A 14,562-nucleotide genomic window follows, 5' to 3' on the forward strand; every position below is an offset into this window, starting at 1 on the left:
TTCTATATCTCATATTGTAAATTTTACATGTTAATCATTATTGGCTCACGTCGATTTAATATACAGCCATCTCAATGCTTTTTTAAAACAAATATGTCATCTTATACATTACCATTTAAGTATTTTAAAAATATTTCAACTATTATGCATCAAAAATTTTACACCAACAGAGTACCACAGACCACAAAAAACTAGTTGAATATCTATGAACAAGCAAATTATTTTGGCAAGAATAATAAACTATTATGCCAAAAGCTCTCTCATTTCTGTCCTTTCTCTCAAATCCTTCTGCTTGGACGCAGCCAAAATGTTCAATAAATTTCAACGGATAAACAGTAACTCGATTTATTTTCATCGGCGGATGAATTTTTCAGACCTCACGAAACAAGGCAAGTTCTAGAGGCTCGAGAAACACGTGCGCAAAATCAGGTTATCACAGCTCTTCGTTAACACTAGATTTTTATTTAGATTTCAAAATATCTTCAATACTTGACTTTTAAAAGTTTATTAATGAAAACTCTTTTATATCTATATTTTATTTTAAAATATTATTCCCTCACAATTCTTAGTACATAATATGCATGTACGAATGTAAAACAAAAAAAAATTCATTAACGTTATTTCAAAATAAAAATTATAAGAATAGATAATAAAAACAACAATAGAGCAAATTTCACGTATTATTTTGATATTAATATATTAAAATAATTAAAAAAAATTAAAAAAATGTTAATTTAAAGTAAAAAAAATTAAATTTTTAAAAAAATATTTTTAAAATATAAAAACAAACAGAATTATCCGTCTAAAAAAGAAAAGGGTGTTTGTTTTTTTGCTAACTTTTGCGTAACCAAATCATTTGTAAAATATATAGAAAATTGTTACAAGGAGATGACCCAGAAATTCCTCTTCAAATGTATTCGAGGAGACAATAAAACATTGATTGTCTAATTCTAATATAACTTCGGAAATCGTAAAAAGTTAGTTTGTTGCGTGAGAAATATGTTTCGCGGCTTAGTGGAATACAAAATTATTTAATTAATCATTTGATGAAAAATAATTTTTTTTAATATTTAATAATATTATGAAAAAAATTAAAAATATTTTTTAGTGTTTGATATATCATAGAAAATAAGTTGAAAAATAATTTATTAATCTTTTTTTCTTTTTAAGTTTATTAAAAATAATAATAATCACAATCTACAGATGAAAAAGTTAAAGGAGGATAAAATTAAAAAAATTATTTCATAAATTATTTTAAATAAAAAAACAGCAATAAAAAAATAAAAACCAAATCTAATATATAAAAAGGTTAAAAGATGATGAAATTGAAAAAAAAATTAATTTCATAAATTATTTCAAACATGACAAATAACAACCAAAAAAATAAAGATCAAATCTGATAGATAAAAAAATTTCAATTAAAAAAACGATAAGATAAAAACAAATAACAATCAAAAGAATAAGTATCAAAGTTGATATAAAAATCAAATTCTAAGGAATGAAATTGAAAAAAAATCAAAAAATTATTTAAAACAAAATATATAGTAACCAAAAGATTGAAGTCTGAGTTTGATATAATCAACAAATAACATAATATTTTTTTTAAAAAAATTTACAACTTATAAAAAGTGTATTCTGCCTTAATTCATTTGTTTGCTGAAAAATAGTTTCCTTTTAAAAAATGGTTTCCATGAAAAATAAAAAAAATGAATTTTTTTTTTATGTTTGTCAATGTCATGAGAAAAGAATTAGAAAATATTTTCTAGTGTTTGACTATACTATAAAAAATAAGCTGAAAAATAACGTATTAATATTTTATTTTTTAAGAGTTTATTAAAAGAACGGAGACCAAAATTGACAAATAAAAGATTGAAAGAGGATAAAATTAAAACAAAATCTCAAATTATTTCAAATAAAAAAATAGCAAAAAAAATATAGGTCAAATCTTACAGATAAAAAAAATTGAAGGATGATAAAATTGAAAAACAAATTATTCCATAAACTATTTCAAATAAAAAAAACAGTAAAAAGAATAAGAGTCAAATTTGTTTGATTAAAAATTTGAAAGATGATGAAATTGAGAAAAAAATTTCATAAATTATTTCAAATAAAACAAATAGAAATAAAAAGAATGATGACCAAATCTGACATATAAAAAAGTTGAAAAATAATGAAATTAAAAAAAATTCAATTTCTTAAATTATTTCAAATAAAACAAATAGCAAACAAAAGAATAATGATCAAATTTGATTGATAAAACATCTCAATTAATAAAAGAATAAGAGAAACAAATAACAATAAAAAAATTAAGAACCAAAGTTGATATAAAAATTAAATTAAATTAAATTATAAGGAATGAAATTAAAACAAAATAAAATATATAAGAATCAAAATATCGAGAACTAATTGATATAGTAAAAAAAATAACATGATATTTTTGAATTTTTTGCACCTTCTAAAAAATATATTCCTTCCAAATCCATTTGTTTGCCAGAAAGTACTTTCCATTTGAAAAATGGTTTTGATAGAAAACAAATTACTGGAAAACAAATTATTTTATGATATTTGATAGTATTATGAAAAATAAGTTATAAAATAACTTATTAATATTGTTTTCAAGTTTATTAAAAGAACGTAGATCAAATTTGACAAATAAAAAAGTAAAAGGAGGATGAAATTGTAAAAAGTTCAATTTAATAAATTATTAAAAAACAAATATCAAACAAGAGAATGAAGATCAAATATAACAAATGAAAAAGTTGAAAATGGATGAAATTAAAAAAATTAATTTCATAAATTATTTCAAATAAAATAAATAGCAATAAAAAGAATGAAGATCAAATTTGATAGGTAAAAAATTTCAATTAAAAAAAATATAAAATAAAAACAAATAACAATTAAGAAAATGAGGACTAAAGTTGGTATAAAAATCAAATTAAATCAAGTTCTAAGGGATGGAATTAATAAAAAAAATTCAAAACAAAATATATAATAATCAAAAGATTGAATACTAAATTTGATATAATTAACAAGTAACAAGATATTTTTGAATTTTTCGCAACTCTTTAGAAAATGTTTTTTGCTCAAAATAAAAAGAAAATAATTTTTTTGAAAATCAAACCAATTTTTTCTTTAAATGAAAAGCGTTTTTCATTGACCAATTTCCATGATGGTTAATTAACATAGTAAAAATTTAGAAAATAATTTTCAGAAAATAATTTTTCATGAAACAAAGAGGAACTGAAAGGAAAATACTTTTCTGAAAACCAAACTAGATTTTTTTTATTAAAAATTATTTTTCATTGATTAACTTTCTTAATAGCAAACAAACATGAAAAAATTTAGAGCATAATTTCATTCTTAAATATCTAGTTGATTTTGAATTGTTCTCCGTATATTTCCTTTTATCATACAATTAAATTAGAATTATTAAACCTAGCGTTACTTAGATAGGTCAAAATGTCATCGTCTAAATATTATTTTAAAATATTATTTATTGATTTTTTTTAAATTCAAACTATATTTGTTTTGATTAATTAATTAATTAATTAATTTATTTTTTTTAACTTATCAAATCAACTCTATTACACCAGAAGCAACTACCACATTATTTTTAATTTGATATAGAGAACAAGTAAGTAATTTTTTTCTTACATTTCACCCATTAGTCTGTATCATGACAATAGCAAAAAAAAATCTTCATAAAAAATAAATTATTTTTTTACATTCAAAAGTTTTTGATCCATCTATTTATTCTAAAAGAAATAAAAGTGGGAAGAATGTGAAAAACTAAAAAAAGAATGGGCAAAATCGGAAAGAATGAAAAATACCACTATATATACAAAAAAAGAAAAATAAAGTTTGGATAAATTAAAGGAAAGAGAAAAACAGCCCATAGAATGGAAGCAATGGCCCCTGGTTTTGATTCTCTCTCAAAGAAACCAACTGTATTTTCCTTTAAACTAAAAATAACCCTAGAAAAATCACCTGGTCTACCTTCTTCCTATTTATACCCCAATCTTCCTCCATTTTTCACTCACCCACCCTCACATCACCAGAGATGCCGATTTTCACTTCGACATCATCTCCTTTCTCCTTTTGCCTCTCTATTCTTGTATTCTAAACACACAAATACACATAGCATCAAATAAGTAAACAGTACCATACTTAGTGAAAACTGCGTATTCATACATACATACATACATATACTGTGTTTTTCTCTCTGTTTCCTTTTTTTGTTTCTTTCCTATAAAATCTTGCATACCCATATACCCATGTCTGTGTTTTTTTAATCTTTGATCTGAAATTTTTGCTTTTGAGAAGATACCCAGATAGGAATTTATGTTGCTGTTTGAGAGGTGGTGTTGTGGGGGTTGAATGGGCATTGAGACGAGTGTGGCAAATAAGAAAGTAAACGAAGACGAGTGTGGCTAATAAGAAAGTAAACGAAGTTCGTGAATTGGCAAAGGATTAAGGTTCGACTCCGAATTCGAATTTGAATCCGAAAACCAATACGAATAGCAAAGGAAAGAAGAGCCGGCGGCGCCGTCATAAGAAGATGGTGTCTGCATCGCCGTTGCAGAAGCTTTATAACACCTGCAATGAAGTCTTTGACTCTTGTAGCGCTGGAGTTATTCCTTCTCCCGATAATATCCAAAAGCTAAAGTCCGTTTTGGGTATGTTTCTTTGTGATATTAATTCTCTTTCTTCAGTGCCTTGAATTTGATTCTTTAGAGTTGGAAAATGGGTAGCATAATAATTGAGGGGTTTTAGAGTTTGGTTTTGATAATACTAATGCCTGTTTTATCTCCATTCTTATTGTTGTGATGTTGTTGAACTTGGCATGATTTTACTTTCTCCGGTACATTGTATGCTTGGTTATCTTCGTTACCCTCTTCCTTTAATCAGATTTCGTTTAATTAATATTTTCTTACTGTCTGAGAAAGGCCCATTGGTATCTGCTTTTTTTTTTTTATTTTTTTTGTTAGTTTTTTGTACCTATGGCAATTTTTCAATGATTTTTTAATTGAAAAAAAAAATACTGATGAAATGTACATGTTTCTCAGCAAGAATGTAGATGCGATTTCTTTTTTGTCTTTTCAATATTTTTTATGGTCTCGACCCTCAAGGCCTTTTAGTTACTAGATTTATAATCCTTGGGGAATGAGAAGCCTTACAAAGATGAATGAAGGCTTGAACCAGCATGAATAGCACGACTACGCAACCTCTTCTCAATTTCCTCTAGTTCGCTATTTCAACTTCCATTACTGCTATTCCCTTCATGGACGTGCTTTCATTTCTTCTGTGGTTCAGCCTTGCTTATTTTAATAGCATTCGGTTAATGCACTTCGCATGATTGCTCACACACACATGGATACATATGCAGGCACACAAGTAATGTTTGACATTGATGTATACGGTCTACTTCAAGGTTTTGTATTTTTTTGATGCATTTCAATAAAATGAGGATAGTGATAGGAATGAAACACGCAAGTATAAAACTGAAGAAGTGCCACCTCTTCGTTGCTGCTGATGAAAAAGTACCATTAGCTATATTTTGTTTTTGGGTTTGATATTTGTCCTTGATTCTTTTTATTTAGATGATTTCAAGCCTGCTGATGTTGGTCTCAGTCCAGAAATGCCACATTTTCGAGCTTCTGTAGATGGGGAAACTCCTGTGATCAGATACATATATATCCATGAATGTGAAAAATTCTCTGTATGCAGTCTTCTGAGGTGCTTTCTTGTATATATTTGAGGAATTGTATTTGACTTGAGTGCTCTAATTTTCAATTATCACAGATAGGGATTTTCTGCTTGCCGCCTTCAAGTGCCATTCCACTTCATAATCATCCTGGAATGACTGTATTTAGCAAACTTCTCTTTGGGACTATGCACATAAAATCATATGACTGGGTGGTTGATGTCCCTCCCAGCACATCTGCTGTGGTCAGTCCTCCAAAATGTAAGTTATATTTTTTTTTTTTTTGTGTTTGATACTGAATTTTGTGCTGCCAGATTTTTTTGTACTTAAAGGTGGTGAAATAGAAACGCTCTATGAGGGTTAGTGTTGAACTAGAAAATGACCTGAACTTGCTAAACCTAGAGTATTCATCTTCCTGGTGACGAGCTATTAAACAAAGAAAACAAGCATTTGAATATGCTGTGGGTCAATAAAAAAGTTGAAAAGTAATCCATTTTATTTGCAATGGTCCAGCTCAAGCATAATAATTCGTTTTTACTGGTTGTGCACTTTGTATTTGATCACAATAGCAAATTCCATGAGAAAATTAGAGAAGAAAAATGTAAATCTAACTTTGTAAACTGAAGCTGGTGGACATTGAAAAAAAAAAAATCCCTCTATATATTTTGAAATTGGTCTTAAAGTTGTCAAGACCTAAAAAGTTTTGAACAATTCAAAAATCACAATCCTCATTTGAGCAATGTTCTAGTTCTCACTAGATAGAAAGGTCACATGATCGTTTTCATAACCTGTACTGGAAGCTGGTAGTATCTTGACCCTCTCCCTCTATACCATGAGTCTCAATTGTTTGCATCATGGAGAACCCTAGCAGAATACTTGACTTCGGCAATTCCACTTTTCCCTCCTCTATACTTGCAAAAGAAACTAGCCTGACTTAATGGTTTTGGTTAATGAAGCAAAGCAGCCTGTTGTCCAGCAACCTGAAGCTCGTTTGGCCAAGGTTAAGGTCAACTCCAACTTCACTGCTCCGTGCGACACCTCTATCCTTTACCCCACTGATGGAGGCAACATGCATTGCTTTACAGCAGTGACAGCATGTGCTTTCCTAGATGTGCTTGGCCCTCCCTACGGATCCGATTCTGATGGCCGGCATTGCCAATTCTACTTTGACTTTCCATTTTCCAATTTCTCAGGTATCATGGTGCATACCTTCAAAAAGTTGATTCAAAATGTTTACATTAATGAAATAATGTTCTGACTCGGTGAAATCTTTTGAGTTAGTAAGTATTTGATAATATTTTTCTTGCTGACAATGCAGTTGATGGACTTTCCTTGCCTGAAGGAGGGAAGGAAGGCTTTGCGTGGCTTCAAGAGAGGAAGAAACCCGAGGACTTAATTGTTGTAGGAGAACTGTACGGAGATCCAACAACTGTGGAGACGTGAGCCTGCTGTCTACACCATTCTTCCCTCCATATTGTCGTTGGCTGCCACCTATTTTCAGTAGCAGCAGATTAGCAGATCTTTTATTTCTTTTTACTTTTATGCGTATGGTTTTTTTCCTCTTCTTTTCTTGTTGAACACCACACAAGGCGCCTGGTGCCTTTTCACTATAGTTTCTGTACATAAAAGGAAGAAAGGGGACAGTCTTGTATGTGGTGCACTGGAAACAGGTTGTTCGCTCAATGGCTTAACGAGGAAATGTTCGAAGTGCACTTTTTGTGTCACCATCATCTGTATCTCGTTTCCTTTTCTAGATATAGGTAGGGCTTCTTTTTTGTGCTTTTGAATTTTGTTTTTGTGATTTTACATTATTTTAACGTATAAGTTTAAAAAAATAAAAAAAAATATTATTTTAAAATAATTACAAATTTAAAATCAAAATCGATCCATGTGTATGAACAGTTTACCTGTGGTACCTGCCTAGTGGGCGAGAATCGAAGGTACAACATGCTGCCTGTGTTTGAAAAGGACAAACATAGGTTCTGCAGGATCTTTCTTTTCAGGTACTTCTGAGACGGGAAATATGTAGCTCTGCTGCATGCTAGGGTTTAGGGGATCCTGAGATGCCCTGATGCAACTGTTGCTATTGGGAATCTTTTTCGCTTTTCGGTGGCATATAATTACATGCCGTTATCCCTATAGAAAGAAACAAAGGGCGCTCGGTTCTATGTGCCTTTTCCCTCTCTTGACGATACATCCTACCATGAAGTAGTAGTTATAGGCTAGATCGATCATGCATGGTAAGTTAATAGCTTGAAAATGATCCCCCCGCGGTGTGCATGGATTCAAGTGATCATGGCATGAATTTAGACAAATCGAAGGAAATCTGTCTAAATATGCAATGCAAGTTCTCCCTCACACGAAACACAACACCTGAGACCAGTTGGTGTGCGGCCAAGTGAAGTCATTCTTTGGACTTCCCTCCCCACAAAAGTCAAGGTGAAACCCTCTTCGGCTTCAATCACGGCGCATGCATGGGTAATGGTGAATATTTTGGATTTTAAAAGAAAGGTTACGAGTTCTACATAGGCAAACGTTAAAGACCTCGTACGCTTGCCTTGCATCGCGCAGTTCAGTTTTTGCTTTGTGTTGCCCTTTTCCATCTGCCATCTGCATGAGATATTGTAGCTAACAATTAGTTGGTGAGGTCTCTAACGAGCTAATCATCCTCACGGTCAACAAAATAATCATTCTTGAGCTATTCGTTGTCTCAAGCTATAGACGACATGCAAAGAACTTGAGAGGATATGCGCCGGATATTTGCCACAGACAAGAAGCCGGTAAACGAAAAGAAAAATGACAATTTGTGATCCGTTAGCAACAATGCGGGATTCCAATTTAAATCATCATTGATATCCACCCCCCTCTATCTACTTGATCTTTTTTTGAAGGCTAGTGTGTTTGTCATACACGCCAACCACGTTTCAAACTGCGGTTAGCTGCAAAAAGCGTCATTTTTTATGCTTTCTGTGGCCAACTGCAGTTTGGAACGTGGTTGGCCGCTTAGACAAACAAGTCAAAATCGTCTTATCTTTTCTTCTAATGGTTATTCGATTCATTTCCTTGCTCTTCTTTCTCTGGTGCTCGAAATCTTGTGCTGAGCTGTTAACGAGACTACCAGGGCAGCCTGGCGATTTTCCCTTTGAAAAGTACTCTGGCTACATTGTAAAAGATGCCAAACATGGCCGATCGAGTTCTATTCTATAACTTTGTTGAAGCAGAATCAGCTGATCCACTTTCGCGTCCTTGACCTTATGGCTCAATGGAGGTTTGTATTATGCTTGATATACTGTCTACCCTTTTTTATTTTTTCTTTCCAGTTTACAAGAAAAGACTCGAACCTGAGACCTCTTTAGAAGATGTGAATGCTAGCTGAGCTACATGTTTATTGGCATGAACTTTCTGCCTTATCTTTTTATAGTAATTTTCGAATTCAATGCTGTATTACGGATATCTCCACACTAGGCCTTGATTGTTCTTCACTTGGTTATGGCGCTTTTGAGGAACATGCATGGTCCATTCCAACCAGGGAAAAATGGACTTCTTGTCAAAAACCAATCAATATTCCTGGAAATTAGGTAAGATTACAAATTGAATATATGTTGAATGCCCTTTTTTTTGTTTTTATCTTTTTGGGAACTAGTTATAACATCATCTTGATAATGTCGACAGAATCAAATATGCTCTACGTTGAATCGCCAATTGGAGTTGGATTTTTATACTCAAACACAAGCTCCCATTATATTTCCTGGAATGACACCAGAATTTGTAATTAAGTATTTTCTTCTTGCAAATGGCTCTATTTCCCCCTCTTGTTAATTGCATTGTCTTTGCCTGGTGACTTATTGATTGTTATTTTTTAGGAGTGGGTTAACAACTGAGGATGATTTGAGATTTATTGTGAACTGGCTTCAAGACTTTCCTATGTACAAAGACTGATTTGTTCCTAACTGGAGAGAGCTACACTGGTAATCAATGATTAAGTGTTTCTAGTGAATCATTCTTGCACATTTTAAAGGAATTATTACATTCTTGGGATTGAATTGAAAATATTACCACAACGGTTCTAGTTTTTTTAATAAATAAGAGATATATTGATAGAGAAATTTATCTTTATATATAAAAAAAAATTTATTATGCTCATCATAATAAACTAATAGAATTCCTGAAGACATGAATTAAGTCTTTAAACAAGCTTGTATGGCTTCATTGATCGATCAAAACCATGCCCATCATCCCTCTTTATTGCGTACAATGCATCCATTATCATACCCGGATTACATGTACTCGATTTAACAAGATCAATTGATGAAGAGCACTTTAATTGTATTCTTGTCTAAGCATGTATTATCTTATGTGATTGTCTGTTAGACCTCTCGCTCTATGTTTACATAAAAAATAAACATTGACGTGTTTATAGTAGAAGAAATATGACAGTTCATAATAAATCGAACCTTTTCTTAATTGACAAGGCTTGTGTGGCTTCACTGATAAATCGAAACCTGGCCCTCCAGCCCTCGTTAGTGTAAAGAACACATTCACTATCATAACAAAATTGGATTACCTACATTAGGTTCAACAAGATAATATGATAATAAAAAATTTAATTGCATCTCTGTCTAAACATGTATTATCTCGTGATTGATTGTTAAACCTCTTATTTTGTGTTTACATCAAAAATTAATATCCATGTGTCAATCATATAAAAACAATGATTGTTCATAATAAAATAGAAGAAGGAAGTTGAAATCGATCAAGTATAGTAGAATTGACTGTGTTTAAAGAGTTTTGATCTACTAATAAATTTAAAGGAAATAGTCAACCAAGTGATCAAAAGCTATGATTGACTAAGAAAAAAAGATCGACCAAGAAAGTTTGAATGTGCAGAAAGAATCCTAAAGCTAGTTTTATTAAAAGTGAAAGTCCTCAACAAAATAACCAATAAGAGGTTACAAGATTAGCTTAGAGTTCACATGGTATCAATATAAAAGGAGTTTAATTTGTATAAGGACTCAATAAAGTCTCATTACTTGGTACTGACATCTGTATAGAATTAAGATTTATATGTCTAGATAAGATTCAAGCTTTTTACTAATATACAAAAGATCACATTGTCACTTTGAATACTGGCTAGGCCTATATATGTAATTTCAACTATTCTTTTTACCAATTTCAATACTATTTATTTCATTGCTTTATTTAATTTATTTACTTGCTATCAAGCACTTAAATTCCTATTAATCCTTTCTCTCCTTCTTAAAAAAACCTATCATTTTTTTTGTGTGGTGTTAACTTGGAGTAGATAAGCTTCTCATAGGGTTTCAGTCATAAATATCCACATTCTATTTGATTTTAAGAGGTTGCTGCCTATCTCATCTTTGGATTAAGTTCTTATTTAGTGGTTTCTCATTTTTAGAAGGTAAAAACAATTATCTGGTAGCTTATTAATCAGAAGATTATCTTAGTGATCAATAAATTAGCACATTTAGTGGGACTAAATTAAAAAAATATTCTATTAATAAACAAAATTGTTTTAAACTTAAATTAGAATACTTTTTGTATTTAAAATACAAGACAATCAAAATTCGAAAAGATCATCCAATGTAAATGATTCCTTGTAAGTTTTATAATAAAAGAGATGAGAAAGAGTCTTGTTGAATGATGGGGACACCTTTCAAGATATGTTAAAATCAAATTTGAATGGTTTGCAACTTGACCTAACAATAACCTACATCAGAGAACTAAAATTATATGCAATGATTACTAATTAGTACTTAAAAGTGCATTTTATCAAGATTTTATATCATCATTTTGCACTTGAAGTATCAATAACTCCTTAACTAGAGCATGTTTTATAATAATAAGTCTGATAATATAAGATACCTTTAATTTATGGTAAATGTTCATTTTAAATGCAGGTTTATCACATAAATTAAAGGATTGATTGATGAGTTAAACTACTAAAATTGAGAAGACAAAGAGAGGGCTAAGCTTAGAAAAGAGATGCTGGTTGAATTCAAATTGGAACACCATTCGGTTATTGGATCATAACTAGAGTTGTAGAACTTGTATTTAGGTCTGGTTTATATGGATAGAAAGCTAAGACATAGGCCTAAAACTTTCATGAAGAGTCCAAGATTCAAAAGGATCGTTTTTAAGATCAAATTGTAGCAATAACAGAGAAGTCAGAATTTGTCCTGCAGCCTAGACACTGTTCAGTGTTCAGCCCATATCTCGAGTTTTAGAAGTCAAAATGACCTCATTCTTGTTTGTTGGAAAGCTAACACAATTTCCCAGAACTTTTATGAAGACTATCTATTCAAATTCTGATGTTAGCAATGATATTTTCTGCAGACAAGAAGATAAGGATTGTTACCATGTCAAGAGGTGGCTACCCACTCAACAATTAGTCATCAAATCAATATTCTAAATTTTAGCCTATAAAAGAAGGCATTTGCCATGCATTTAAGCATCTTGATTTTCAAATCAAGATCATATTCTTGCTTTCTTTTTTTGTATTTTATAATGTTCAAGTTTTATTTTATGTTATATTAATATCTTGTTTATGCTTTTCATTTCATTTCATTTACTTAGTTAACTTATATCTTATTTATGTTCTTATCTTGTTTATTTATGTTTCTCTCTTTCATTATGTTTAGTTAAGTTTATTATGTCATGGTGAAAAGGTTACACTAATGGTGTAAGAATAAGTATAGTGTAAACTCAACATGGACTTTAATGTTTGATACTAACATGTTTTGTATTTGTTATCTTATTTACTATTAATATTTTGCTTGTTAAATGGTTAATCTAGATTTATGTTGTATAACCCTTGGTACAACAAATATTTGATCCTTTTATAACTAATTGTATGGTATAATCCACACTTGTGTTATGAAAGGAACTTGATTTGTTGTTAATATAAATTAACATCATGAATATCTGATAACATTTACAAGTATTAACATTATTCGAATAAGATAACTAATGTAATAATGTTAACAATTTATAATCCGATTGGAACCTTCTTTGTGTGTGGTTTCCAGTTGAGTAATAAAAAGAGTTTATACTATACTTATTTGAAATACCATTAGTGGATCCTCTAACCTTGATAATTGTTTTATCCTTTTTTAATCTTTACATCAATATCCCATAAAATTCTCATAAACTCTTTGTTTTATTAAATATATATATATATATATATATATATTATTTGTAAATTTATATATTTCACCTCCATGTGGTTCAACTCTGGTCTTACCAGGTTATTTATTACTTCGACACTCCTGCACTTGGGATAAGACATCAATCTTTTGATCGTGTCAATTAACCCCACCCTACGTACACGAATAAAATAAAATAACAACGAAGTTGATCAATTCTTTAAAGAGTTTGCAAGTTCAATCAAGAACTTAGTATGAGAATCACTCAATCATATAAAAGATATCAAGAATGCCAATTTATTTATTAAAAAAATATTCTAACCTCAAAAAGCCTTTACAAAATAGTGTTTATACTAAAAAGAATTATAAGTCTAACATGATATCCCTAATGGATATGGATAATAATAAATAATAACTCTAAAAGGCCCTCATATCTCTAAAAGGCCTAATAATAACTAAAAGATATATAAAATAGCTTCTCCTATATCTCCATCTATGAAAAAATAGTAGTGAAATGTTAAAAATAGTTGATTTGAATCTTCTTATTTCAGTCTTTTTATAATGTCAAAATGCCCATCTATAATCCTTTTTTAAACATGAATTAAATTAATCAAGGCTTGTTCTTCATTATTTAATCTATTCTTGATATCCATTTTAGCCTACGTGTCTTAAATAAGTCCATTAAAAGTCTCTTTGAACCTTTTAGTCTAAGTCTTGTCATTGAACCACTGGAACCTTTAACAGATCTTTTGATGTTGCTTGGATCATATCATTCCCACTTTTCTCGATAAGATTCATCATTTCATCATCACCTACATCAAATAAAAAGGGGTATTAAGTATTGACTGTAGTACTGACACAATACTCACTTGGTAGATCACTACCAGAAAACCGGAGAAAAGCAACAGAATTACCGACAGAATTTTTCCGTCGGTAATTTATACCGACGAAAATAATTCCATCTCAAAATCCATCGGTATATACCGATGACATTATTCCGTCGGTATATACCGACGGTTTCGCCGACGGGGTATACAGTTCGTCTGGAAATATGCGACGGCGTGGTGACGTCAGGCGATTTTACCGACGGAAAGTACCGAGGGATTCAAACTGAGATAGCTGTACAGTGACGTGGCGCTGTCACCGATGACATCACCGACGGAATCACTGACGAAAGTAATCCGTCGGTGATTCCATCGGAAAAAACCATTATATGCACCCATCTGCCGACACTCTCTTCCTCTGTTTCTCCTTCTTCTTCTTTCCCATCCCACCTCTCCCCTCTCAAACTACAGCTCCCCTCCCAAACTGCAGCCAAACACCCATCCCAAACTCTCCACTATTCTCAACACGAGCACTCAAGTTTCTTATATCTTGTACGTGGTCAAAATATCCGTTTCTTGTAGATTTTATCATTTTTTTGTAAGTAAATCTATCCTTTTTAGTTTTAATATTTAATTGTGAATTTTATCATTTTTTTGTAAGTAAATCTATCCTTTTTAGTTTTAATATTTAATTGTGAATTAATTTTATTGTTTTAGTATATGTATTTTGTTAATGTTTGTACTTGTTTAATTGTTATTTGTCAAAGAAACTTGTAGTATGAATGTATAATTTTGTAGTTGTTATAGTTTGTTTTAGATTTTGTCAAATTATATTTGTTTGTAAATTGTTGAAATTTTGTTTGAATTACAC

The 14,562-nt window shown here is 30.6% G+C and overlaps 1 protein-coding gene across 1 annotated transcript; it reads left to right on the top strand.

The window, feature by feature from the left end:
- The first annotated feature begins 3,880 nt into the window (after positions 1–3,880).
- On the top strand, positions 3,881–7,428 carry LOC133671670 (plant cysteine oxidase 2-like). Its single transcript, XM_062092488.1, has 5 exons — positions 3,881–4,676; positions 5,601–5,719; positions 5,803–5,965; positions 6,661–6,897; positions 7,023–7,428. The coding sequence occupies exons 1-5, from the start codon at positions 4,559–4,561 to the stop codon at positions 7,145–7,147; spliced, it is 762 nt and encodes a 253-aa protein (XP_061948472.1). The 5' UTR covers positions 3,881–4,558; the 3' UTR covers positions 7,148–7,428.
- Positions 7,429–14,562: the final 7,134 nt, after the last annotated feature.

This window comes from Populus nigra, chromosome 13, assembly GCF_951802175.1.
Source record: "Populus nigra chromosome 13, ddPopNigr1.1, whole genome shotgun sequence".
NCBI lineage: Eukaryota > Viridiplantae > Streptophyta > Magnoliopsida > Malpighiales > Salicaceae > Populus > Populus nigra.

What these genes read in the sequence shown, in the direction of transcription:
- LOC133671670 (XM_062092488.1), top strand. Translation starts at nt 4,559, where the DNA reads ATGGTGTCTGCATCGCCGTTGCAGAAGCTTTATAACACCTGCAATGAA. An exon ending in TGTGGTCAGTCCTCCAAAAT is followed by an intron (nt 5,966 to 6,660) that starts GTAAGTTATATT and finishes TGGTTAATGAAG; the next exon opens with CAAAGCAGCCTGTTGTCCAG. An exon ending in TCCATTTTCCAATTTCTCAG is followed by an intron (nt 6,898 to 7,022) that starts GTATCATGGTGC and finishes CTGACAATGCAG; the next exon opens with TTGATGGACTTTCCTTGCCT.